Consider the following 25433-nt stretch of genomic DNA (forward strand, 5'->3'; position numbering starts at 1 on the left):
CAGTCTCTTAAAAAGATTATTTGTACTTGAAAAAGAGGACAGATTGATCTTTCATCTGCTGGTTCACTCCCCAAATGACTGTAACAGAGTTGAGCTGACCCAAATCTGAGAGCCAGAGGCTTCCTCCACGTCTCCCATGTGAGTGCAGGGGCCCAAGCGCTGGGGCCTTCTTCCACTGCCTCCCAGGCCATGGACAGAGAGGTGGATCAGAACTGGGCATCTCAACACTCGGTGTGCGTTGCATTTTCTATTTGACCCCTTATTAAACTGAACAATCGTTTATTTTCACCATGTCACAGTCTGCAATTATTCACTGATGCTAATCCAGTGTGGTTTGTTTTCTGTGTTGTTCGTTCTTACCCATCCTAGGCACTTTCTAAAGTAATTTCTCAAAATTTGCTGCTGTGCTGCTGCAAGTAAAGCTGCTGCCTGCACTGCTTGCATCCCACCCAAGTTCAGGTTTGAATCCCGACTGTTCCACTTCCTCTCCAGCTCCCTACTAAGGATGAACCCAATCCTTGGGGCCCCTGGCACCCGGTGACAGACAGGAAAGACACTCCTGGCTTCAGACTGACTCTGCTCTGACAGTTTTCATAATGAACCAGCAGATGGAAGATCCCAAAATTTTCTACCTGAATCTTTAAAGCACTTAATCACTTTTTATAAACAAGGCTCACCTTAGCTGATATGTAAATACTTTCTCTACTTTTGCCACCGTTAAGCCTCTGTCAGAAATCTTACAGCAATCAAATTACTCCTTTCTTTAATTAGCCCATTAGAGTAACACTGGCATTACTCAACGTGGATTTCTGTTATCACGAACAGTGGGTCAGAAGCAGTGTAAAGGGTCGCTTGAAAAAGTATGTTGTAAACGAAAGGCATGTAACAATACTCGACATACAAGTATCACACACACGACAGGAACCAGTTGCAAACCAGTTTAGAGTTTAGCTATGTTGCAACTTCGCCCGTGGGGACACAGTATCCAGCTAATGTGAGAGAAACCAAGCCTGGGCCGCTGCACTATTCTTGCCGAGTGCCGTTACTCAGCAAGGATGCACAGAAACCGCTCACAGAAAAGGTACGTCAAAGGTTCCACACGGCTCCCCCAACTCTGAGGAGCTGCGGCTTGTTCCTGCATTAGGAAGGAAACGGGAGCACCGCACTCCCCAATGCTTCCCGGCGATTCCCAGTGCTCCCCGATGCCCCCCAGCGTGCCCCAGTGAGCCCCAGTCTCTCCCAGGGCTCCCCAGCGTTCCCCAGCGTTCCCCAGCGCAGGGTCCGCCACGCCGCCAAGAAGCACAGCCCACGTGCTTCCAGGATGGGGTAGCTGCCGTCACGTGACACCGCATGTGCTCACGCACGCAGGCCCCCGTACGCCGCCCGCAAAGACGCCTGATGACTTTCCCTTCCGCAAGAAACGTGATCCCAACCACCGATGCAATTAAGATGAGCATTTCTATGTTTTCTTTTCCTGGACGGTTGCTCTCGTGCTGTAAGAGCAATCTCACCTCATTCCCTCCCCGTTCTTGATCAGGCATTTCCCTGGCCAGCTCTCCCGGCTCGCTCTGGGTCCTCCGGCTTGCCGGCGCCGGTGGTGAGCGTCACTGTCCGCCGTTGCGTCCCCGGGCTTGTCCCGGCTCCGACGGGGCCCGCGGCCTCGATGTCGTTTCCCCGCTGTGCTCTGTGGTGGGCTCGGCTCGCGGCGGGGCGCCCGGCTGGGCAGCGGGCCGCCGGCTGCTCGGCCCTTCGCGTCCCTGGGGCCCTGGCGCGCGTTCCCGCCTCGGCCGCCGCCTCCTCCAGTGCCTCCGGGGGCTCCAAAGCCCCGAACACGTCCTTGTTCGTGCCCCTGACGGTGAAGCCCCAGGGCCCCAGCGCCGACGGCGACGTCGGGGCCGAGCTCACGCGGCCCCTGGACAAGAGTGAGCGCGGGTGGAGCTCGCGGGGTGGGGACGTCCTGAGGGAGCCTGTCTCCGCACCTCTGGCCTCTGCCCTTTGCGTCCCTTCTCTGCGCGGGCTTGAGAACCTTTAGATGGACGACCAGCCTCGTCCTCCTCGTCCCCCACCCCTTTCTGGCCCCCTAGAAGGGGCGAGGGGAACCGCTGTCGGGACCCGAACCAAGCACTGTCAGGCTGCTGCTGTCGGGGAAAGGGACAAAGATTGCTGAGAGCAGCCCGACCCACAGGATGTTGCAGGGTAGACTCTGACGAAGGTGTCTTCGTCAAAGGGTGGTGGCGGGGCACCCGGGAGCAGGACAGAGCTTGGCATTGGGGGCTTGGGTGATACGTTTGTGCCTCCCTCCATTGCCCTTGGTTCTCGTCACTGACAGCGCTGTGTATCTTTGTGACGTGAGCAGTATGAGGGAGTGTTTCCTGAGTAATTAAAACTCTGGAAGGCCGAGGGGGATGCGTGGGCCTGCGTGGCTCAAGCCCTTTTCAGGGCTTGTCTGCTGCAGTTCACTCCAGGGGGTCGTGTCGGTGCCTCCTGAGGTGTGCCCGCGATTGGTCCAGAGGTTGCATTTCCAGCGTTGACAGTAAGTAAGCTGCAGTGTTCTTCTGCAGCCTCTTGGTTAAGCTGTCAGATTTCCAAGTAGAGAGGTGGGACAGCAGGGTGGCACCTCTCAGTCTGCTCACCTGCGTCCTACCTTGAAAGTCGGCTTGCCGCTGTCTCATGCTGTACACTCTCCAGGCTGTCTCCATCTTTCAGCTTTTGATGTAAAGTTCCTCAGTCCTCCCAGGTCTTCCCCTCCCATGCAGGCATCTCGCTTGGGTTTCTTGCACAGATCTTTCTTTCGCAGGCCCCAGTGACTTGTCTTCCCCTGCACCTGCTCTTGCAGCTTTGCAGGCAAGTCAGAACCTGCAAGGCCTCAGTCCTCTCTGCTCCCACCTGGACGAGTCTGTCACTTTGGTCTCAGACATCCACTCCTTCACTACCTTCCTCGCTTGTAACCTACGGTCGTCACAGACAGCTTCTGAGATCCGACTGCTGTTGAGGGGGATGGCTCCTAGGACACTGAGTCTCCATTTCCATGCCGTGTCTAGATAGATGGTCTTTTAAAAGGATCTGATCATGTCACTCTCCTGTTTGTTTTTTACGTATATATAAAGATAATGTATTTGAGAGGCAGAGTGACCAGGAAGGATAGGCAGAGAGAGAGAGATGTTTTCCGTTTGCTGGTCCACTTCTCAAATGCCTGGGAGAGTGGGGTCGGCCAGAGCATGGTTCTGATTGTCACGTGGAGAGCAGGAGCACGCCAGCATGTGTTGCCTCCAAAGTAGCTTAGCAGGAAGCTGAATCAGAAGCACAGAGAAGCTGGGACTCGAGCCAGGGTGCAGGTTTCCAAGTGGTAGCTCACCCCACTTTGCCACAGTACCAGCCCCTAAAAGTGTTTACTGTTTTTCCATTCTTGGATTCAAAGGGCCCCCGGGCCTGGAGGTGGCTGTGAGACCTCGGCCCTTGCTTCTACTCTAGCTGACTCTTCTTCCTTATTCTTTTTGAAGACTCTCAAAAGGAGAGAGATCTTCCAATCTACTGGTGCATTCCCTAAATGGCTGCAGTGTCTGGGCTGAATCCAGGAGCCAGCAGCTCCTGTCCCATGTGGGTGCAGGGATCCAAGCACTTGGGCCACCCTGTGCTGCTTTCCAAGGTGCATTAGCAGGAACTGGATTGGGATTCAAACTGCTGCTCATATAGGATGCCGGCATGGCAAGCAGTAGTATAGCACATTGTGCCACAACACCAGTCCCAAGGTAGCCATTCTCAACTGCCCTTATCTGCCACTGACTGGTTATGCCATCAACGTCAAAAACAAATGCAGTGTGTTCTTAATAAACTCGTCATCTTCAGGTGAAAGGCCATCCTGACCCTTTAGTCCTTTGTGTAAAGCCTGATGCGGTCTCAGCTGTTGGAATAATTTTTCTGGGTGTGGGTTAGCTGCACGCTGGTGGACGTACAAAGGGCCATGAGTGAGTGACGCAGAGTGTCTGCCTCAGATTAATGGACGCGGGTGCTGCCTGTGAGCCCATCATGGCCTTGCTTCGTTCCTGGCCGTGTAGCAGGAATAGTGTACTATCTGACTTCTGTCACTCTTGGACATGCCATTGCACTTTCCACAAAGAGGAATCCACAAACCTTCAGGTCTTGGCAGCTTCTCCAGACTCTGGCCTTCAATGTTGGCTTTTGGTGTCTTTCTTTCAGATGAAGTAAAGAAGATCTTAGACAAGTTTTATAAGAGAAAAGAAATTCAGAAACTGGCCGCTGACTATGGGCTGGATGGTAAGGCCAACAGCATGTTAGAGAGATGCCGTGTGACTCCTGGGAATCCTTTGTCAGTGTTGGGTGGTGCTGGGGCACTGGGCTGGATGCAGAGGGGCTGTGTGTCCCAGCTCCCTCCACGCTGTGCTGGGATTTCAGGTGTGGTGCAGCTCCTCGACAGCCAGCTGTACACCCTCCTGCCCCAGACATATTGGTGTGGTGTGTGTGGACTTCTGAAAATGACAGCTAAGGCCAAGACTAAGCGTCTTGTGTTTGGGTTTTGCGTTTCCACAGCTCGGCTCTTCCACCAAGCTTTCATAAGCTTCAGGAACTATATCATGCAGTCTCATTCCCTGGATGTGGACATTCACATTGTTTTGAATGACATCACCTTCAGCGCAGGTAAGTGTTTGAACCTACTTTCTATCCTTCTGGTGTATTTGTCCAGCAGAGTATATTTGTTTTAGAGCAGATCTTGGTAATACCTTCTGGAGTAAATCAGTGCTTTGAGAGGAGGCCTTCCAGGTCTCTGGGTTGCTCATATGTCAGCTCGCTCAGCTGGTTTTCCTGGCAGAGTCTTAGACTGGAGGGAAACTGAGGCCCAGCACTGACCTGCTCTGCTGTCCAGCCAAGTTGAAACTGACCTCCGGGAGCTGAGCTTGCTCACCTGTCAGTGATTCCATCTGTTTCTGCCACTGACTTCCTGCTCCTGTATGTTTGGGCAAAGGAAGAAAACAAGGAAGCCCATCCTTGTTTCTCTCTGTGAACGGGTTGGTTTGGGCTAGAATATTTGCATGTAGTTGACTCTGAGGCAGAGCCTGGGTACACGGCAGTGGCGGGGCATTGGGTCCCCTCAGCCGCTGTGTTGCGAGATCTTGCTGAGGTATCAATTCACTTCTGTGTGTTCTTGCTATAGTCTGTGGAATCTAAAATGCTTATGCCTCTCTTTTTGTAAACACACGCTTTCTTCTCTAATGTATGTTTCCAGGTTTGGGTTTTTTTGTTTGTTTGTTTTTAAGCATTATTTATTTTTATTGGAAAAGCAGGTTTACAGAGGACAGTGGCAGAAAGAGAGATCATCCATCCGTTGATTCACTCCCCAAATGGCTGCAGTAGCAGAGTTGAGCCAATCCGAAGAAGGGGGTCAGGAGCCTCACCTGGGTCTCCCGCAAGGGTGCGGGGGCTGAGCACTTGGGCCATGCTCCACTGTACTCCAGGCCATGAGCCGAGAGCTGGATTGGCAGTAGAGTAGCTGGGACTTGAACTGGCACTCATATGGAATGTCAGCCCTTGCAGCCACAGGATGAGCCAGTTGAGCCATTGCTCTGAGCCCCTATTTCTAGTTTATTTAAATGTATTTATTTATCTGTCTATATTTAATTTGAGAGAGAGTGCATGAATAAATGAGTTCCTGTCTGTGGTGGACAGGGCTGGGCTGGAAAGCTGGAGTCAGGAACCAGAGCTGGTGGAGTGCAAACGTTTTTACCACTGAGAACGATGCCCGCTCCTGGGCTCTTTATTTTTAACTGAGCTTCTCCCAGTGGTAATCTTGGCTTGCATTGGAGGAGGTGTTTGGCAGGCAGGCTTTTGTTTTCCTTGGGTAATACTTGGAGAGAAGTGGGACAGAGCCAGGCTCTCGAGAAAGGACAGGGTCTCCTGCTGCAGGAGTGTGTGGGAGGGTCCCGCCTCACTGACTTGGCTCACTGAGAGGGAGAGAGGTCAGCAGGTTCAGTGATGGGCAGCCTGCAGATCACATGTATTAATATGGAGTTTTGCCTTCCAGCTCATGTGGATGACTTATTCCCGTTTTTCTTGAGACATGCCAAACAAATCTTTCCTGTGCTGGAATGTAAGGATGACCTACGTAAAATCAGTGACCTAAGAATACCACCTAACTGGTTAGTTTCTTCACTTGCAAATTTGCAATCTTGAGTTTCTAATCTTGAGAGATTGGTAATCACTATATTTATATATTTTTTTATTGTATGCTGAATGACAAATTATAATGAGTATGGATTGTTATTCCCTAAAGCATCAGGCAGTGATTTATGTCAAGCTGTCTTCTGGGTCAGGCTTGCTTTGGGGTTTTCCTGTGTAAGAAATGAAAGCAGCCTTGCTGTGGGTGTTGTGAGGCCTTCCTGGAGTCTCGGCTTGTTGTGGAGTGTTGGATTTTCTTCCCGAGGCTGCAGCTGCAGTGTCTAGCGCTCAGAGACCTCTTTCTTCCAAGGCTCCTGTAAACCATACTCATCTGGGTCCTGTGGATTCTCACCCTGCACAGATCAGCCTGATACTGGGCGGCCGAGGACCACAGGGAGTCTGCATGCAGGCTGCGGGCACTCTCCCTTCCTCCTTCCTGCCTTCTTATACTCTGCCCTGCAGGTCAGGTTCAGCCGCTTCAGCAGCTCTAATCTTGACCTCTGCTGCTCTGCCGGCCTGTTTCTAACTGCACTACAGCTGGGCTGCAGCTGCGCAGTTTAACACCTGCTTCTTTCAGGGCTCTGGTCCTGCACTGCCTGCTTTCCCAGCCCCATGCGGTCACTGCAACCGTTTTACTCACTTCTGTATTTGTTTATGGCGCTGGGGCAAGCGCCATAGCAGCTATTCCATCAGGCTGGAAGCACAGGACTCGAAGGCCTGGGAATATTTGCTTTTAGAGTTAGACCACCAGGTCTGGGAAATGAGGTGAACTGTAACAGGTCTTCAGAAAGCTTGTGGAAAATATATTATTAAAAAACCTGCACGTGAGTTTGAAGATTTTTTGCCACAAAATGAAATTTTGATTATTTATTTCCATGAATTCTTTGAAGTATCCTTGTGTCTGTGGAATTGAGAGCAGCTTGAACTGTTTTTAATAACTTCTAGAGAGATTCATACAATGGGGAAATTATCTAAGACACTGATTTGTGTTTGGGTCTTTCTCTCCTCGCATAAGTAAATGCCATTCTTGGAAATAATTCAATAAGTGTTTGAAACTCACTACCTGGTTTTTCAAAGACTCTTTTAAAAAAATTTATTTTTAATTGAAGGGCAGAGTTACAGAGAAAAGCAGAGACATAAAGAGAGATCTTTCATCTGCTGGTTCACTCTCCAAGTGACTACTACAACAGCTGGAGCTGGGCCAGTCTGAAGCCAGAAGCTGCTTCTGGGTCACCCTCGTGGGTACAGTGGCCCAAGGACTTGAGCCATCCTCCTTTGCCTTCCCAAGCTATTAGCATGGAACTGGATGGGAAGCAAAGCAGCTGGGACTCAAACTGCCACCCACATGGGACGCTGGCACCTCAGGCAGAGACCTAACCACCACCTGTGCCTCTTAGAGAGTATCTTGTGAATGTGAAGAGCATGTTTCATTTGTGATTTTTTTAATTGATAGCTTTACCAGAGTGAATTTTTAGGTTGCTGAGATTAAGCTGTTTACCTTTTTATTTGTCTTCTAGGTACCCAGAAGCCAGAGCCATCCGTCGGAAGATAGTATTCCATTCGGGCCCCACCAACAGTGGGAAGACGTACCATGCCATCCAGAGATACCTGTCAGCAAAATCTGGAGTGTATTGTGGCCCTTTAAAATTATTGGCACACGAGATCTTTGAAAAGAGTAATGCTGCTGTCAGTGAGCTGCCAAATCTTTGCTTGATTTTCTTGCTAATTTTCTCAAAATAGAGTGAAGTTCATGACAGGGGGAAAGATGTAATAATTTACTTTTAACAAACTTGCTATATTCGTTGTGTCCAAGAAGTCATTAGTTGTAAGCTGTACCATTATTTTACCTGCAATTGAGAGAACAGGAGAAGCTGCCTCCTGGACTCTGACATGCCATCACTTCTACAGTGCCCCTCTATAGTACACGTGTTTACCAACGAGTGAAAGAAGTATGGCATTGTGGAACATCTCTTCTTCAAAGAAATGCAGAGAATAACACGTGTGTGACCTTGAATCCTAGCATTTTGTTGTATTTGCTTACTTTACTTTTTGAGTTGGAAAACAAAAAAAAAAGCCCTCCCTCAATTCCTGCTTTGTCTTCTCAGAGTTAGTCACTGTTTAGATTATCTACTTTGAGCTTAGATCTCTGATGCCAGCAGCTAGAGCTGACGATAAGGACTAGAGCCACTTTTTCAGAGCTGAGATGACTAAGGCCTGTGGCCTGTGGCTTCATTTTACTGAATTGCTGCAAGTTGGCTCCTGATTGTAGTATGCCTTTATAATACATTGGCCAGTTTTTTTGTTTTTTTTTTGTTTCTAAAAGTTTGAGTGGTTCGCATATGTAATGTGTTTCCTCAGAACAAAGGTTTTTTTTTTTTTTAATTTTATTATCACAGGATGTTCCTGGGAAACAGAATGCTTAATTTGATAGCATATTATTATGTAGTTCACAGTCCGTATTCAAATCTTGTCAGTTGTTCAGTGATACCCCGGTTCCTCCAGGTTTCCATTTGAGATCTCACTGTATTTAGTTGTCGTGTCTGTAGTTCCCATTCACCTGGGACACTTCCTCAGTCTTCCTTTGTCTCCCATAAACTTCGTGTTTTGGAAGACTGAGGGCCAGTTGTGTGGTGTACCCTGGCTCCATGTGGCTGCGGGGGGTGTTTTTCTTATGTTTGGATTCAGGCCATTGGATGGCCAGCTGGCTCAGTTTGCCTGAACTTTCTAGGATTTAGCAGCAGAAGTTGTCATGAGAAATCCCTTAGTCCTGGGAAACCTGGTCTTTACCAAGTAACTTGTTTATAGGTAGTTCAAGCTCATGTTAATAAGCTCAAATACTAGAGAAGTGTGCAGAGTTAAAAAAGTTAATATTACCCGGAGATATCCATGATTTGAAATATTCCTTCCGAGATCAGACGAGATCGGGCGCATTCAGGGTGGTATGGCCGTAGACTGAAATATTCCTAAGATTACCTGGGTGATATAAAAGTTTGGTTCATTTTGTTTTTCAAGAAAAAGAAAAAAATGCTGGGAATGTTTTGCTTTAGCTATTAAGTAAACACATGGCCAGTGGAGAGAATACTCTTTCAAACGCCCCAGACTAAGTTTTGCTATGATTTGCAAGATAGAAATAATTGTGAATTTTGTTTTGTTATTGCAGGGTGTGCCATGTGACTTGGTGACGGGCGAAGAGCGGGTGACGGTTGGGCAGGATGGGAAGCAGGCTGCCCATGTGTCTTGTACTGTTGAGATGTGCAGCGTCTCCACTCCTTGTATGTACCTGCTTTAGACAGCTGTGGCTTGGTATTTTTTGTTTATAAATGTGATAAAAATTATGAAATAAGATTTTATTAGGAGATATATTAAAATCTAAAAAGAATAACAAAGCATGTGCTCAGTGCTGCCAGCCAATAAATGTTAAATATCTGTCGTGTTTGTTTCTGAATATCCTTTTCATTTTTCTCATCAAGAGCTAAAATATCAGTAAGTATGATTGATCTTTACTTTGTACCACCCTCGTGACTCCCCTGTTGTGAAGTAAAGGCTTTCAAGTATTTGGTGTGATATCAGATATCTTTCTGTTGATTTGTATCACTGATATTTGTTACCTGTCAATTTAGTAGATGATTGATTTTTTGAAATCTGTGGTTATCATTATGCTGTTCTTCAGCTTATTTACTCCACACATATTTTTTTTAAAGATTTATTTATTTTATATTACAAAGCCAGATATACAGAGAGGAGGAGAGACAGAGAGGAAGATCTTCCATCCGATGTTTCACTCCCCAAGTGATCGCAATGGCCAGTGCTGCATCAATCCAAAGCCCGGAGCCAGGAACTTCCTTCAGGTCTCCCATGTGGGTGCAGGGTTCCAAGGCTTTGGGCCCTTCTCGACTGCTTTCCCAGGCCACAAGCAGGGAGCTGGATGGGAAGTGGAGCTACCAGGACAAGAACCAGTGCCCATATGGGATCCCGGCGTGTTCAGGGCGAGGACTTTAGTTGCTAGGCCACACCACTGGACCCTACTCCACACATTTTAAAATATATTGTTGAAATATCTATGTCTGTATATCTGGAATGTATTCAGTCCGAGTTATAATATTTAATGTTATGGCTAAAATTATCCCCTTTTCTGTTGAAGGATATTTAGGTTACTTAAAATTTTTCCCTTTTAATATCTAGTTTGGCAGTGACCTTCTATTTAAGTAGTATAGAAAACATTATGAATGAAAAGCAACTATTTGTGATAAGCAATCATATTTTTTTGAAAATATAAAAATATAAGTAAATGAAGACGAGAAAATGAGCATCTATCATCTCCCAACCTGTCCAAAACTAGCATTATTCTATCTGTTTATGCAAGCATTTATGTGTATAGTCTGTATGTGAAATAAATAGAAATTATGCGGTATTTGTCCATTTGAATAAATGGGTGGTTTTTAATAAATCAGTGTAGTATAAAGGTAATGCATTGTTTAAAGTCAAAAGTAGCGTACATGTTTGTAACTTGAGCATCCTTTCTGCTCCCTCTCTTGTGCTGTTTGTTTATATCCAGATGTGTCTGCAGCTTGTAATCTTATGATTTTCTAAAAGTTGTTTTGAATATAAGAAATATAAAATAAATGTTCTTTATTCCTTGGTATTCTAAGAAGGAAAATATATGTGACCCAAAGAGAACAAAATAACATGATCAAATGCATTTTGGCATTTAAAAATAAGGTGTGAAGCATTGATTTTGCCATAGTGATGGGCCAAAGCCTCCTTGGGAAGCACAGCAGGGGCTCAAGGATTGTACCTTTGCAGTGCATTTTCTGCTCCTGATGCAGAGGTGTTTTATTAGTAAGTGAGGAGTGTTTTCTGATTGTGCCTGGGAACATAGATTCTTGTTTTCTTCTTTGACTGTTTTCCGAAGATTGCAGAGATGAGGACGAATGGACCTGCTCTGTTTGGGAGGCAGTGCAGCAGAGCGGACCTTGGCACAGATGGCCCGGGCTTGAATCTCATTTCATTTGTAGAACTACCAGGTGGCCTTAGGCCAGTAATTTCTGTGGACCTCGGTTTATTATCTTAAAATGGAAATAATACTTAGCTCCATTGTGAGAATAACAAGATATAGTTTTAAAATGTTTAGAGTTAAAAAAAATTAGAATAAGCCTGCCATTAAATAGTGATAATAGTTGTGGTGGTAGTTAACAACTTGTACTTTGGTGTTGTGATCTGTTTATAAAATGATTCAAGTAGATTGTGTTGCTCATGATAACTCTCTTCATTTTAAGATGAAGTGGCAGTAATTGATGAAATTCAGATGATTAGAGACACAGCCAGGGGATGGGCCTGGACCAGAGCACTTCTAGGTGAGTCTTAATGCTATGAAACCTGGTTTTTGGGACGCCTGCACTGAAATATATCTGTTTGTGCCAAATACAATTGGTCCATTCCAGTCTCTTTTGGTACAAATCAACCAAAATAGCTAAGTGAGTTTTAATTTTTCAAAATATTAATAATGGGAAATCTTTTCCAGCTATATAATAAGTACAGTATAATTAAAGTTAAAATTTACAGATCTTTATTTATACCATCATAATTAGTATTTGGATATGCTTCATGCTTGTCTGCTTTCTGGTACAACTGGTGTTTTTTTTTCCTTTTTTTTAAGATTTATTTTATTTTTATTGGAATGTCAGATATACAGAGAGGAGATATAGACAGGAAGATCTTCCATCCATTGGTTCACTCCCTAAATGGCCACAGCGGCTGGAGCTGAGCCAATCCCAAGCTAGGAGCCCACAGCCTCTTCCTGGTCTCCCACGCGGGTGCAAGGTCCCAAGGCTTTGGGCCATTCACTGGGTTTCCCAGGCCACAAGCAGGGAGCTGGATGGGAATTGGGGCTGCTGGGATTAGAACCAGCATTTGTATGTGATCCTGGCGTGTTTGAGGCGAGTACTTTATCTGCTAGGCTACTGTGGTAGGCCTGACAACTGGTGCTTTTTAAACAGTAAATTTTGCATCTTGTATTTGTTCAGTTCTGATAGTGGTATTGAGGTTTATATCAAAATCATTGTTTGTGAACACAATTTGGTAGTTATAAAAGTAAATGGGTTTTTTGCTGTATAATCTAAATACTTTTTAAAAAATCCCAATTTTGCATTTGCAGGGCTTTGTGCTGAAGAAGTCCATCTGTGTGGAGAATCTGCTGCCATCGACCTGGTCACTGAGCTTATGTACACAACTGGGGAGGAGGTGGAGGTACTGGCTTAGGTGGCGGGCAAGTCTGACAGCCCAGGGTCAAGGAGCAGAGGGAATGACAGAATCAGAGCTTCAGGGCAGGGATAGCGTCATTCCCGTCATTTCCCTGTAGCTGGCTCACGCTCTGTAGTTCTCATGGAGCTGCTGTCACACCTGGAGTTTTTCAGCAGTACCAGAGAGCCCCTCTCCTTGTGGCTCTTTGGGGTTTGACCTAGCAGAGGTAGATGGTTTTCAGATATTGAGCTTTTGGGGCCTTTGACATATACCCAATTGTCAGGCAAGTGTAACTGGTTTCCCTTAAATTCTGTTATTATTTTTATGTATCAGTTTCCTATTAACATGATAAGATAAGGAAAACAATTTTTTAAAAGATTGGAGGTATTTGGGTTTTTTGTTTGTTTGCTTTTAGTTAATTAATTTGAAAGGCGGAGAGGTAAAGAGTGGTTTTCCACCTGCTGGTTCACTGCCTTGATGTCCATAACAGCCAGGAGTCCAGAACTCAGTTGGGGTTCCCTGTGTGTGGCAGGTCCGAGTGCTGGAGCATCACTGCTGCCCTCCGGCAGGTCATGAGTAGTATGTTGGAATCAGGAGTCAGATTCTGATACAGAATATGGATGCTCACATTAATATTTAACAGAATTAGAATGCTAAGAACATGGTGACATTCTCTTCCTCTCATCTTTTTCTTCCTCTCTCTTATTTTTTTAACTTGTGAGGTAAAATACTGTAAGATTTAACTCATGTTTCTCATGGCCATCCTCCAAGAAACACTTGTAATTGCCCCAGTGTTTTGGTCTTGTGCTCAGCTTACTGGTGAGATACTGGGATAAAGTGGAAGAACCTGGATTCCAGTCTGGACTTTGATGTTTTAGTTTTCCTTTGGCTGCATGTCACAGAAGGCTAGAACTGAAAAAGGCCTCAGGCCTAGTCTACCAGTGGGTTCCACTTTATTCTTTAATAAAGTGGAAATAACACTTTATAATCCCTTTTGAACACATTTCATTGCCATGAAAATAAAATACACATGAAAGTGCCTTTAAAATGTATGAAATGCTGTGGTATTTTATTAATTTAGACATGCCGGTGACTACTGATGGCAATGCTTAAAATATCCAGTGTTTCTCTTTGTTTTCCTTTGAAAGTGCTGGTACCAGGGCTGGTGTTGTGTTGCAGTGGGTTAAGCTATCATTGTTGATGCAAGTATCCCTATTGGAGTGCCAGTTTGAGTTCCATCTGCTCCAGTTCCAGTCCAGCTCCCTGCTGATGCGCATGGCAAGGCAATGGATGATGACCCATGTGTTTGTGTCCCTGCCACGTAAGTGGGAAATCCTGCTGGAGCTCTGGGCTCCTAACTTCAGCCTCATGTAGCTCTGGCTAATCGTAACCATGTGGGGAGTGAACCAGTGGATTGAGGATTTCTCTCTGTCGTTCTGCTTTTCAATTAAATAAAATAGATTTTTCTTTTAAAGATTTGCTTATTTTTATTGGAAAGTCAGATATGCACAGAGGAGGAGAAAGAGACAGATCTTCTTTCTGCTAGTTTATTCCCCAAGTGGCCACCACTGTTAGAGCTGAGCCAATCCAAAGCCAGGAGGCAGGAGCTGCTTCTGAGTCTCCCACATGAGTGTAGGAACCCAAGGCTTTGGGCCATTCTCTTCTGTGTTCCCAGGCCACAAGTAGGAAGTTGGATGGGAAGTGGAGCAGCTGAGACATGAACCAGCACAATATGGGATGCTGGTGGTTACAAGGAAAGGATTTAGTCACTAGGTTATTGTGCTGGGCTCAAAATAGATCTTTTTAAAAAAGAAAGAAAATATTGGTGTATTGGTACAGTTTCTAGCTACTTTTTTTTTTTTAAATTTTAGAGAAACACGATCAATTTTAGTAGAGTGATCAGAAGGTGGGTGGGAGCCAGAGAGAGATCTTTCATCCACTGATTTGTTCCATAATGAACAAAGACCTGGCTCGGCCAGACTGAAACAAGAAACCTGAACTCCATCCAGGTCTTCTGTATTGTTGGTGGGTTCGAAGTACTTGGGCTGTCATCCGCTGCTTTCCCATGCACATAAGTGAGGAGCTGGGTTGGAAGTGGAGTAGCTGGAACTCTAACCAACACACCAGTGAGGGCTGCTGGCATCATGAGCAGTAGCTTAACCCACTGCTCACTGCCAGCCTCTGTTCTTGACTATTTCTGATTGCTGTGTAAGCTTTTCATTTAGCTAATAGAAGTTGAGTTGGCTGCGTTATCTCACTGTTTATGTCTGTATTGTAGGTCCATAACTATGAGCGACTGACCCCCATTTCTGTGTTGGATCATGCACTGGGATCTTTGGATAACCTTCGGCCTGGAGACTGCATTGTCTGTTTTAGCAAGAATGATATTTATTCTGTCAGTCGGCAGATTGAAATTCGGGGCTTAGAATCAGCTGTTATATATGGCAGCCTCCCACCTGGTAAGTATTGGTTCTCATAGTCACATGACAAAGTAAAGCTAAGCTGCTTGAGTTTATACAAATATTTCTGTAGTTCATCTTGGCAGGAATACAAGTATTTTAATCACTTACTGTCTTGTTACTAGACTATGTTTTCAATGTTAAATTGATGATTTTCCCATAGAAATGTAATTATTTATGGACTTGGTAAGATCCTACTAGTTGCTGCCCAGAAATCTGCTCATTTTCTTCAGAAGGGCAGAGGACCATGTTGCCAGAGAGAGTGTGTGCTAAAGGAGGGGAAATAAAGTTTCAGTGGCTCTTTGTGGACATAAAGAAATAAAGTGGAAAAAGTATGGTCTTATCTGTAAGCCTGGAGGGAGTGGGAGGTAAAGGTTTCCAAACTATGCAGCATTATGTGCTGAAAGATCGGGAGCGGTGTTTTAACCTGAACTCTTCCTCTTTAGGGACCAAACTTGCTCAAGCAAAAAAGTTTAATGATCCCAATGATCCATGCAAAATCCTGGTTGCTACAGATGCAATTGGCATGGGACTTAACTTGTAAGTAATTTGTTTTTAGTAAGCAGGAGTATTCAATGAATTACAAGTCAAGTTTTGTCTTTTTTTTTTCCTGCTTGTCATTAATGACCAAACACTTTAAGAGAATGTGTGCTATAGTGCAGATTGAGATTTGTCTTGCTTAAACCTGTTGAGGAATGAGAAAGGAAGCTTTGTAGAGCGCCACACTTGTGAATGCTGCCCCTCACTCCTGCTCACCTTCCTACTACCACACTGTGTTTTCAGTTGCTCAGTTAGCAGGTGAGTGTCCGGCATGCACGCAAGGCTCGCTAGGTGAAAGCCTCATCCATTGCAGGTGATGAAGGCTGCTATGCCTTATGAATCACAGAACTGTTAAATGCTGTTAATAGCAGCCAACTTTTTTAGAAGGTAAAACTTTTTACAAACAGGGTATTTATTTATTTAGCAAGGGGAGACATACTTTGCCTTGGTGGTTCACTCCCAAAATGGCGTACCAGTGAGAGCTACCCCAAGCTGCAAGTAGGAGCCAGGAAAGCCATTCAGGCTTCCCTGCATGTGGGTAACAGGAACCCAAGTCATCTTTTGCCACTCAGGTGCGTTAGTAGGAAGCTGGATTGTAAGCATAAAGCAGCTGTGACTTATCAGGGATTCCATTATAGCACACAAATATCCCGAGTGACATCTTGACCTATTGTGCCACAGTGCCTGCCCCATCAACTAGTTTTTTAAAACTGTAAAAACACTGTTTTACATCGAGGAATCTGGAAAAAAGTCCTTTTCTATAGATTTGTTGAAGTATAATTTATATATTAAACCATCTATTGTTAATACATATTTTGGTGATTTTAAATATACAATATACAGCTTTTAAAAGTAATAAGGAAAAGAAACAGAACTACCATTCAACTTCTTTATTTTTAAAATAACAGGCAAGATTATAAGTAGAATCAGTGTTTTTGTGATAACTCAAGTAATAGAGGGGTCTGGGATCATGTTTATTTGTATTTCAGGAGCATAAGGAGAATTATTTTTTACTCCCTCCTAAAGCCCAGTATCAATGAAAAGGGCGAGAAAGAAATTGAGCCAATCACAACTTCTCAAGCCCTGCAGATTGCCGGCAGAGCTGGTCGATTCAGCTCTCGATTTAAAGAAGGCGAGGTTACGACAATGAATCGGGAAGACCTCAGTCTACTAAAGGAAATTTTGAACAGGCCTGTGGAGCCTATAAAGGTAAGATACAACATGCGAAGTACTATATCTTGGTGGGTAACCATCACCCAGACTCCTGCTCCAGACACCTAGAGTCAAAAATACGCAAAAGTGGGGCTGCTGGAGTGGTATAGTAGGCTAAGCCACAGCCTGTGGCACTGGCATCCTGTGTGGGTACTGATTTAAGTTCCAGCTGCTCCACTTCCCATCTAGCTCCCTACTAATGACCTAGAAAAACAATAGAGGATGACCTAAGTCCTTGGGATCCTGGACCCATGTGGGAGACCCAGAATTTCCTAGCTTCTGGCTTTGGATCAGCTCAGCTTTGGTTTTTGCTATTCGGAGAGTTAACTGGCGGGTGGAATATTCTCGGTCTCTCCTCTGTGTAATGTTGCCTTTCAAATAAAAGTTAAAAAAAAAAAAAGCAGGGGGAGGCAGATTAAAAAACTTGTGCATTGAGGACCACATTTTTAAAAGCCCTGCCTTATTGTTGTGGAGAGGTACAAAGACCGCTAAATCAGGGAGTGGGGTGCAAATGGAAGATTGCCCCTGAGAAAGTTTAGCTAACCCAATTTTTCTTTAGTCATTCCTATAGTTAGCACCTGGAGCTGTGTCAGTGAACATTATCAGAAGCTTGAATTTAGGAAAAAGTCAGAAGTGTATGAACATCCACAACTTAGCCACATTTTCCGTTTGTTATAATTGAACATGATGCTCAGTGGGGACCATAGTGTGGATCTTGATTTTTGACCATTTCCTTCCTCTCAGGTAGTGCAGTCCTCTGTTGACATACACATGGGGAAAACAGCCAGCACTCTGCAATGTGATGTGTATGGTTAGCAGGTTAGGTGGATTCAGTAGGTGTGGGTTCAGTGCATTTTCAACTTAGGATAAGTTTTTAAGACATAATCCCCACTGTGAGATCAAGAGCATCTGAATGTATTTATTTTATTTTATTTTTTTATATGATGGCATCATTTTTCCCAAGAGACTTTTGTGTTCCCTTTGTCACCCATGTGTTGGTTACTCAGCGGTGCATTTTTTCATGGTACTGTAATTTGTTGTTGTTGTTGTTGTTCTTAGTCATACCAGTTGTTGACCTTGTTTCAGGGCTTTCCACTTATAGAAATGTATAGTGATAGAGTCCTGGGGCCTATCAAATACAGATATGGGGGTATAATGGAACATGCATCCCTGCTTCCAGATGAAAGATGGATTCCCAGTGAAACTGTTGGACATGTGCAGACAATTGGATGCTGGACTGTCTGACATTGTCTGTACCAACAGTGTTGGGGTACACTTAAATAAGAGACTGATAGAGTTAAGATTTCTGGTGAAGGACTACACTATTGTAACAAAATGGGAATAATCTGATGGGGGTGGGAGTTTGTGGGGTAATTCCAGCCTATATGAAATTGTACCACATAATTCAAAATTCAAAATAAAAATATGTTAAAACTGAAAAAAAAATCTATGTATTTTAAACAAACTAACTTATTTTAAAGGCCATGACTGGGGCTTGTGGTGCAGAGAGAGAGATCTCTTCACTGGTTCTCTTTCCATAGTACCAAAGGCTGGGGCTGGGTCAAGCTTAAGCCAGGAACTTGGACCTACATCCAAGCACCTGGGCCTTCTGCTGGTTTCTTTCACGGGAGCATAGCACAGACCTGGATAGGAAGTGGAGCAGCCAGGACTTGAGCTGGCACATGTGTTGGATGATAGTTTGTGGTTTAAAGTTACCGGAAAATTCATTTGCATGGCTTGTCTCATTGGTTAGTGATACTTGGTGAAGCAGAATCAGTAGGATTAAATGCAAGGAGGAGGTTGTGGTTGCAGTCCCTTCTTTGGGGGGTGGCTGCACTCCCAGGGGCTCCCCGTGCTGGTGGCAGTGGTATAGCCTGCTCTGTGTCCTCTTCGCCTCAGTGCTCACACTCTTCCTCCCTCCTTCACACTCCATTTCTTACCTCCTTTCCTCTTCCTCTTATCCATTCACTTTCTTCTTGCATCATTTCTTAGATTTATCTGTAGGCATTTCTTAACACTATAGTTGAAGAGCTAACTGGTGTCCTGTTTAAGCATTTTCTTATAGATTTGTGTCACTTTTATCACCCTGGTTAAAGCAGCTGGTTCCTTGTTCATTTTTATCCAACACGTAGAATTGAGACATGGAAAATTGTTTAATCCTGAAAAGTATTTTAGTGCACCATCCAGTCATCCTAGGTTTCAAAATTGTCCCTATAATCTCAGCCAAACAGTACTCAATGAGCATTATCTGTCATTTTTAAAAGCTAAATTGGCTTATCTTTTCTAGTTATAACATGGTAAGTGGGATTTTTTTTCTCTAAGTTCTGGATACTTGATGAGAGTTTAGGCTATATGTGGGACTTGGTCTTGAAACAACTTAAGGAAACTAGTTCTTGGAAGTAAAACCAAGCTTATGAGTGGTTTCTCCTTTGCTTTCACTTGAAGGCAGCTGGTCTTCATCCAACCGCGGAGCAGATTGAGATGTTTGCCTACCATCTTCCTGACACGACGCTTTCTAATCTCATTGTAAGTGAATGTGCACAGTCCCATTTGCAGCAGTGTTGGTCTGTCTGGTGGTAACCACATAACCTCTGGAGTGTTGAGTGTGCAGCCCACTGTTCAGCAAATTTACCTTCTAAATGTATACTTTTTCTCAAAATCTTGGACTTCTGTCCTGAGAAATTTTATTTCTGAGTATCTCAGGTTGGGAAGGAAGCAGGGGATATGTGTTAGCTTCAGGAGGCAATGCATGGAACAGACCATTCTAGAAATTTCTTGTGCCATGTAGACTGTCTTATAGACTTTTAAGTACTTTATTCCTGCCCAGCTAGGAAGTTTAGTAATTTCAAGTATCTTTTTTTCTCCCAGGATATTTTTGTTGACTTTTCACAAGTTGATGGGCAATATTTTGTGTGCAATATGGATGATTTTAAGTTTTCTGCAGAGTTAATCCAGCATATTCCATTAAGCCTGCGCGTAAGGTATGTCTTCTGCACAGCCCCCATCAACAAGAAGCAGCCTTTTGTCTGTTCATCTCTGTTACAGGTAAGCCTTTATCTTTGTGATGGCTTCAGTAGTTTCAGGATGATGCATTTTCCTCTATAATTCCTTGTCATACAAAATGAAACAGTTGGGAATATACTATATATGAATATATAAATAAATATATATAGACTCTAAATATATAAATAAAACATTATGTTTTTTAGTTAATTTATTTTTAAGGTTTTGTTTTTTTTTTAATTGGAAAGGCAGATTTACAGAAAGGAAAGAGAAAAAGATCTTCCTTCTGCTGGTTCACTCCAAGTGGCTGCAGTGGCCAGAGCTGTGCCAATCTGAAGCCAAGTGCCAGTAGCTTCCTCCAGGTCTCCCCATGCAGGTGCAGGATCCCAAATTTTGGACCATCCTCTGCTGCTTTCCTAGGCCACAAGTAAGGAGCTCAGTGGGAAGTGGAGCAGCCAGGATATGAACCAGTAGCCATATGGGATCCTGGCACATGCGAGGTGAGGATTTAGCCACTGGGCCATTGCACCAGGCCCCCCCAAAAAATTACTCTTAATAAATTTTGGGAGGCACTTTACATCTGCACTTATGGTAACCTTTATGAAGTGGTTAAAACAAAAATAGTTAACGTTTTTCAAGGAAGGGGCTTGGGCTGATGATACACTTTTCCTTTTGTAAGTTAAGGTATAGATACTATAATTTGGAAGAGGGGGGAATTTAGGACCTACCAGTGACAACAGTATTCAGTTCTCTCAGCTGTCAGTCCCTAAGCTCAGGGTTGCTGTCTGGTACGATTATGGTGCCTGTCAGCCCCTTTTGTTTTAACCTGCTTGTGTGGAGATGGCAGATCTCTGACTTGGAATGAGTACAGATTCCGATGGGGGCAGAAAGGGCAGTGCAGCCTGAGCCTCACCCCCGGCTACTGTCCTCTCAGCTCTTTGGGGGTTTGCACACCCACTACCTGCATTCAGTATGTTCTCCCTAACCCAGCAAATGCAAGCCCACCTCCTCTTCCAGCCTCCTCCTGACTCACTGAGCTTTGTGTCAGTTTAGCCTTAGTCTACATGCAAATCTGCATTATCATCAAATTGGTTTCTTAATATATTTTTAAAATTATTGTTAGATAAATGATGCATAAATACTTGTTCTTTGAAAAACATATTAGAATTATAGGCAGCACAATGGCTCACCTAGCTGATCCTCTGCCTACATGTGTTGGTATGCCATATGGGCACTAGTTTGTGTCCTGGCTGCCCTATGTCCCATCAAGCTCCCTGCTTGTGGCCTGGGAAAGCAGTAAAGGACGACCCAAAGCCTTGGGATTCTGCACCCATGTGGGAGACCTGGAAGAAGCTACTGGCTCCAGCCATTGTGACCATTTGGAGAGTGAACCATTGGACAGAAGAGCTTTGTCTCTGTCTCTCCTTCTCTCTGTCAATCTTGAGTGTTAACTAGATTAACTTTGGTTATTCCCCCAGCCCTCATTCTTTAGTAGCTGCTGTTAGCAGTCTGTGTCTGTGTGGGCTCTTCTTAATATGGCTGCTTGCATGGTGAAATTGTGGTGGTACTATGTGAGCATATTTTTTCAAAAGTGTTTTGTAATGGATTCTTCCTCAATTGGCCATTTTTGTTAATCCCTCACAGTTTGTTTTAGAGACCTTACATGTCCAAGTATTTACGTAGAATATCTGTTTCTTAGAGCTAGCTTTCGTAAAGTTGAAGGTGATGCAGGAGTTTCAGGAGTATTTATTTATCTGAAAGTCAAAATTGCAGAGAGAGGGAGAGATCATCTATCCATTCACTGGTTCACATTCCAGATGGCTACAAGAGCCAGAGCCACACCAGGCTGAATCCAGAGGCCAAGAGCGTTGTCTGGGTTTTCCATGTAGGTGCAAATGCCAAACACTTGGGCCACCCTCCACTGTATTCCTAGGCACATCAACAGGGAACTGGATCAGATGTGTGGCAGCTAGAACTTCAGTTGATACTCATGGGCAGTGGCATTGCAAGCTATGGCTTAACCCACCATGCCACAACACCAGTCTAGGGACAGAACAGCTTTAAGGTATTATAAATTGATCCCATGGGGCCTGTTCCCATAGTATTGGCCAAATTTATACCATCCTTTAGACACCTATACTAATGAAGCCAACTCTTATTGAGGGCTACAGGATGTTTAGAACAGTTTGGGGGGTGGTTTCCTTTTTCCTTTTTTTTTAATTCTTTTTTTTTTTTTTAAAGATTTATTTATTTGCATTACAAAGTCAGATATACAGACAGAAGGAGAGACAGGAAAGTCTTCCATCCGATGATTCATTCCCCAAGTGACCGCAATGGCCACTGCTGTGCCGATCTGAAGCCAGGAGCCAGGAACCTCCTCCAGGTCTCCCACGTGGGTGCAGGGTCCCAAGGCTTTGGTCTGTCCTCAGCTGCTTTCCCAGGCCACAAGCAGGGAGCTGGATGGGAAGTGGAGCTGCCGGGATTAGAACCGGTGCCCATATGGGATCCTGGCGTGTTCAAGGTGAGGACTTTAGCCGCTAAGCCACCGTGCCAGGTCTGGTTTTCTTTTTTTTTGACCTGTCACATTGCTGAACTATAAACAAGTCCCACTAATGACACACTGATGTCCCCCTGTGGTTTTGCAGCTGCTCCTCAGAGCTGCTTTCAGACCTTCTGTTGGGTGCTGACCTTGCAATGAATGGGTATCTTCACCTGCCCTCTCTGGGCAGCTCCTCATGTAGCCCTTCTGTGTATTTGGCTTCTACTAATTGAGAGCAAAGATGCTACGTAAAACAGAACTTGAGAACTCGTGCTTGGCATTTCCTGCTTAGCAACCTAGCATGGCCACACTTCTATCCTCACTGGCTATTCTTGACATTGACTCAACAGCACACAGATTGAGTTGAATAAAATATTAGCATTCCTTACCCACAGTTGATCTGAAATTGTCCTTACTCTATATTAATCTTGCTTAGATTAAATTTTGAGAGGTAATTTTCTGTAAGAAGAAATTAAACTACCTGAAATTTGTTCGGTTTTTATTTATTTCTTCTAAGGTCGAGAGAGAAGGAGAAACTGTTTGTTGCATCGGAATTTAGCAGGGGTATAAACTCTGTTCCTTCTTTTCTTTGTGTATGTAATCCCACACAGCTGGTGGAAGACTGAGTCAACATCACCCAACCTAACCTCACAGTTTCTTCAGAAACAGGTGTTTGGTGCAGTGGTGCAGATGCTGCTTGGGGGACTTGCATCTCTCCTGGGAGGCAGCGGTGGTGGCTCATGCAGTTGGATTCCTGCCACCCACGTAGCAAACATGGATTGAGTTCTGGGATCAGGGCTTTGGCTGGGCTCAGCTCCAGCTGTTGTGGGCGTTTGGGAAGTGACCCAGTGAATGGGAGGGAGATTCTGTTCAGTCTTCCTCTGCCACTCTCTGTGTTTCTCACTCTTTGTTTTTATGCCTTTCAAATAAAATGCAAATAACAATTTTAAAGTTTCTTTAAAGAAAGGTTATTAACTGGTAGGGAAAAAGCAAGCTCCCTTCCAATGGTATGGGTCTGTTTTATGATGATATAGAAGTGTGAGTCTTAAAGCATCATGTATTCAAAATAGAGTTAGCACACTTCAGCTCTGAAAAGTTAGTCCTTGTACAGCTTCTGATGCATATATCATTGCAATGCTCTGAGAAAAGAAACTCATCATTTATGTATATTTTTTAAGGTTGTTTTTTAAAATTTAAACACAGAGTTAACACATAGAGAAAGAGAGACAGAGAAAGGGAGTTCTTCCATCTACTGGTTTAATGCCCTAGTGGTTGCAGTGGCTGAGCCAATCCAAAACCAGGAGCTAAGAGCTTCTTCTGAGTCTCCCACCTTGGTGCAGGAGCCCAGGCACTTGAACCATTCTCTGCTCCTGCTCCTTTTTCAGGTCGAAAGTAGAGAATGAGGTTGTAAGTGAAACAACCCGGACATGAACTGGCACCAGTATGGAATGCCAAGGCTGTAGGTGGAGGCCTAGCCTACTACACCATGGTACTGGCCCATCGGTTATATTTTTTAAGCAAGAATGTCTGTATAAAATTGTCTCCTCCCCCCCCCCCGCAGATTGCTTATTTGAAAGGTGGAGTTGCAGAGAGTTTTCCATCCACTGGTTCACTCTCCAAATGATTGCAATAGCTTAGGCTGGGCCAGGCCAAAGCCAGGAGCCCAGAGCTTGCTCTGGGTCTCCCACATGGATGCAGGGCCCAGGTACTTGGGTCGCTCTCTACTATTTGTCTATGCACATTAACAAGGAGCTAGATTGGATGTAGAGCAACCAGGACTCAAACCAAGTGCCCAGATGGGATGCCAGTGCTGCACCAGGAGGCTTGGCTTACTATGCAGTGACGCTGACTCCTTTGTTTTCTTTCTAATCGTATACTGAAGGAAAATCTAATTGTTTTACAAAACAAGCTTTTTTTCCCTTCTGCTTCTTCTCAGTTTGCCAGGCAGTATAGCAGGAATGAGCCCCTGACCTTTGCGTGGTTACGGCGATACATCAAATGGCCTCTACTTCCACCTAAGAATATTAAAGAACTCATGGATCTTGAAGCAATCCACGATGTCTTGGATCTTTACCTGTGGCTAAGGTACCAAATGGAAAGGTCTAAGGTTGTTTTTTTTTTTTTTTTTTTTTTGATTAGGCACCTTTTTGCAAGGGTTTTTGTGATGTGTTTATTCTCCATAAAGGCAGATGAGCCTGGTATATACATACTCTTGCAGAAATGACTTAGGGAGTTCTTGAGATGCTGGTTAGGGTGAGAGGCCTTAGTATTTAGATGGGTCTTGGGACCAAAGGTGTTAGTATCATCTGTAAGCTCACAGGAAGCACAGAGTCTTGGGCCAATACAGGCATATTCAAAATCTGCATCTTAGTGGACCCCTTTTCACTTGCGCAGTCACCTTTGAGGAGCATGTTCTAGAGCTGCACTTCTCAGAGGAGGGGCATGTCCCACTGAGAGACATCGGGGTCGTTCGACACACATACACACACATGCCAGCCCACCCTCTTAGTGACATATTCAAGTGTGTTGAGGTGGAAACGAAGTGAGTAGAGGCACTGGGTGGAGTTTGTAAAATAAAAAAAAAATTGTAATCGTCAAGAAGTGAGTTATGTCACTGAAATGGGTCTGGTGACTGAAGAGAGCTGGTGCCATGATGTATTCTATTTCTCCTCAGCTACCGATTCATGGACATGTTTCCTGATGCCAGCCTTATCCGCGACCTCCAGAAAGAACTCGATGGAATTATCCAAGAAGGGGTGCACAACATCACCAAGCTGATTAAAATTTCTGAGACACAAAAACTGTTGAATTTGGAGAGCTTGTCCCCAGGGAGCCAGTCACGTTTGTCAGGAACCTTGAAGGGCCAAGCTCGAAGGACGCGTGGCACAAGAGTTGTAGGGAATAAAGCTGCTGAGCCACCCAACCCTGATGTTGGAGGGCTGCCCTTGACCTCCAGGCTGGTGCAGCAAGGGCTTCTCACTGCAGACATGCTGAGGCAACTGGAGAAGGAATGGCTGATGCGACAAACTGAGGCTGGCAAAGAGAAAGCAGAGTCTGGGACTTATGTAAAAGGGACACGAAGAAAGAAGAAAGAAACTGATTCTGATTAGTTTTGTGTTTTTTTTTAAATTTACAAATAAAATGTACTTTAAATCTTTTTTCCTTCATATACATTTATTGCCAGCAGCAATGTTGAGTCTTTCTTATAGGGGAGTTTTCTGGTACAGAGTGATTAACTCTCAGAAGCGACGAAACCACTTTTTGTTTGA

At 44.5% G+C, this 25433-nt stretch overlaps 1 protein-coding gene across 3 annotated transcripts; it reads left to right on the top strand.

The window, feature by feature from the left end:
• The first annotated feature begins 1603 nt into the window (after nucleotides 1–1603).
• On the top strand, nucleotides 1604–25317 carry SUPV3L1 (Suv3 like RNA helicase). Of its 3 annotated transcripts, XM_040975872.1 has the most exons (15): nucleotides 1604–1922; nucleotides 4198–4275; nucleotides 4549–4656; nucleotides 6038–6152; nucleotides 7689–7857; nucleotides 9332–9443; nucleotides 11448–11525; nucleotides 12326–12417; nucleotides 14690–14870; nucleotides 15317–15410; nucleotides 16400–16619; nucleotides 19068–19148; nucleotides 19491–19667; nucleotides 24101–24249; nucleotides 24839–25317. In XM_040975872.1, exons 1-15 carry the CDS (start codon nucleotides 1664–1666, stop codon nucleotides 25272–25274), a joined length of 2349 nt encoding a protein of 782 aa, XP_040831806.1. In that variant the 5' UTR covers nucleotides 1604–1663; the 3' UTR covers nucleotides 25275–25317. The 3 variants fall into 3 exon arrangements, with proteins under 3 accessions (XP_040831806.1, XP_040831807.1, XP_040831808.1); XM_040975873.1 differs by lacking the exon at nucleotides 11448–11525; XM_040975874.1 differs by lacking the exons at nucleotides 1604–1922; nucleotides 4198–4275; nucleotides 4549–4656 and having other exon boundaries at nucleotides 6043–6152; nucleotides 7689–8170; nucleotides 24839–25316.
• Nucleotides 25318–25433: the final 116 nt, after the last annotated feature.

Source organism: Ochotona curzoniae, unplaced genomic scaffold (assembly GCF_017591425.1).
Source record: "Ochotona curzoniae isolate NIBS_2020 unplaced genomic scaffold, NIBS_Ocur_1.0 contig_2692, whole genome shotgun sequence".
Taxonomy (NCBI): Eukaryota; Metazoa; Chordata; class Mammalia; order Lagomorpha; family Ochotonidae; genus Ochotona; species Ochotona curzoniae.

Coding starts and splice junctions, on each gene's coding strand:
- SUPV3L1 (XM_040975872.1), top strand. CDS start 1,664: ATGTCGTTTCCCCGCTGTGCTCTGTGGTGGGCTCGGCTCGCGGCGGGG. Junction 6,153..7,688: donor CTAAGAATACCACCTAACTG/GTTAGTTTCTTC, acceptor TTTGTCTTCTAG/GTACCCAGAAGCCAGAGCCA. Junction 9,444..11,447: donor GTGCAGCGTCTCCACTCCTT/GTATGTACCTGC, acceptor CTTCATTTTAAG/ATGAAGTGGCAGTAATTGAT.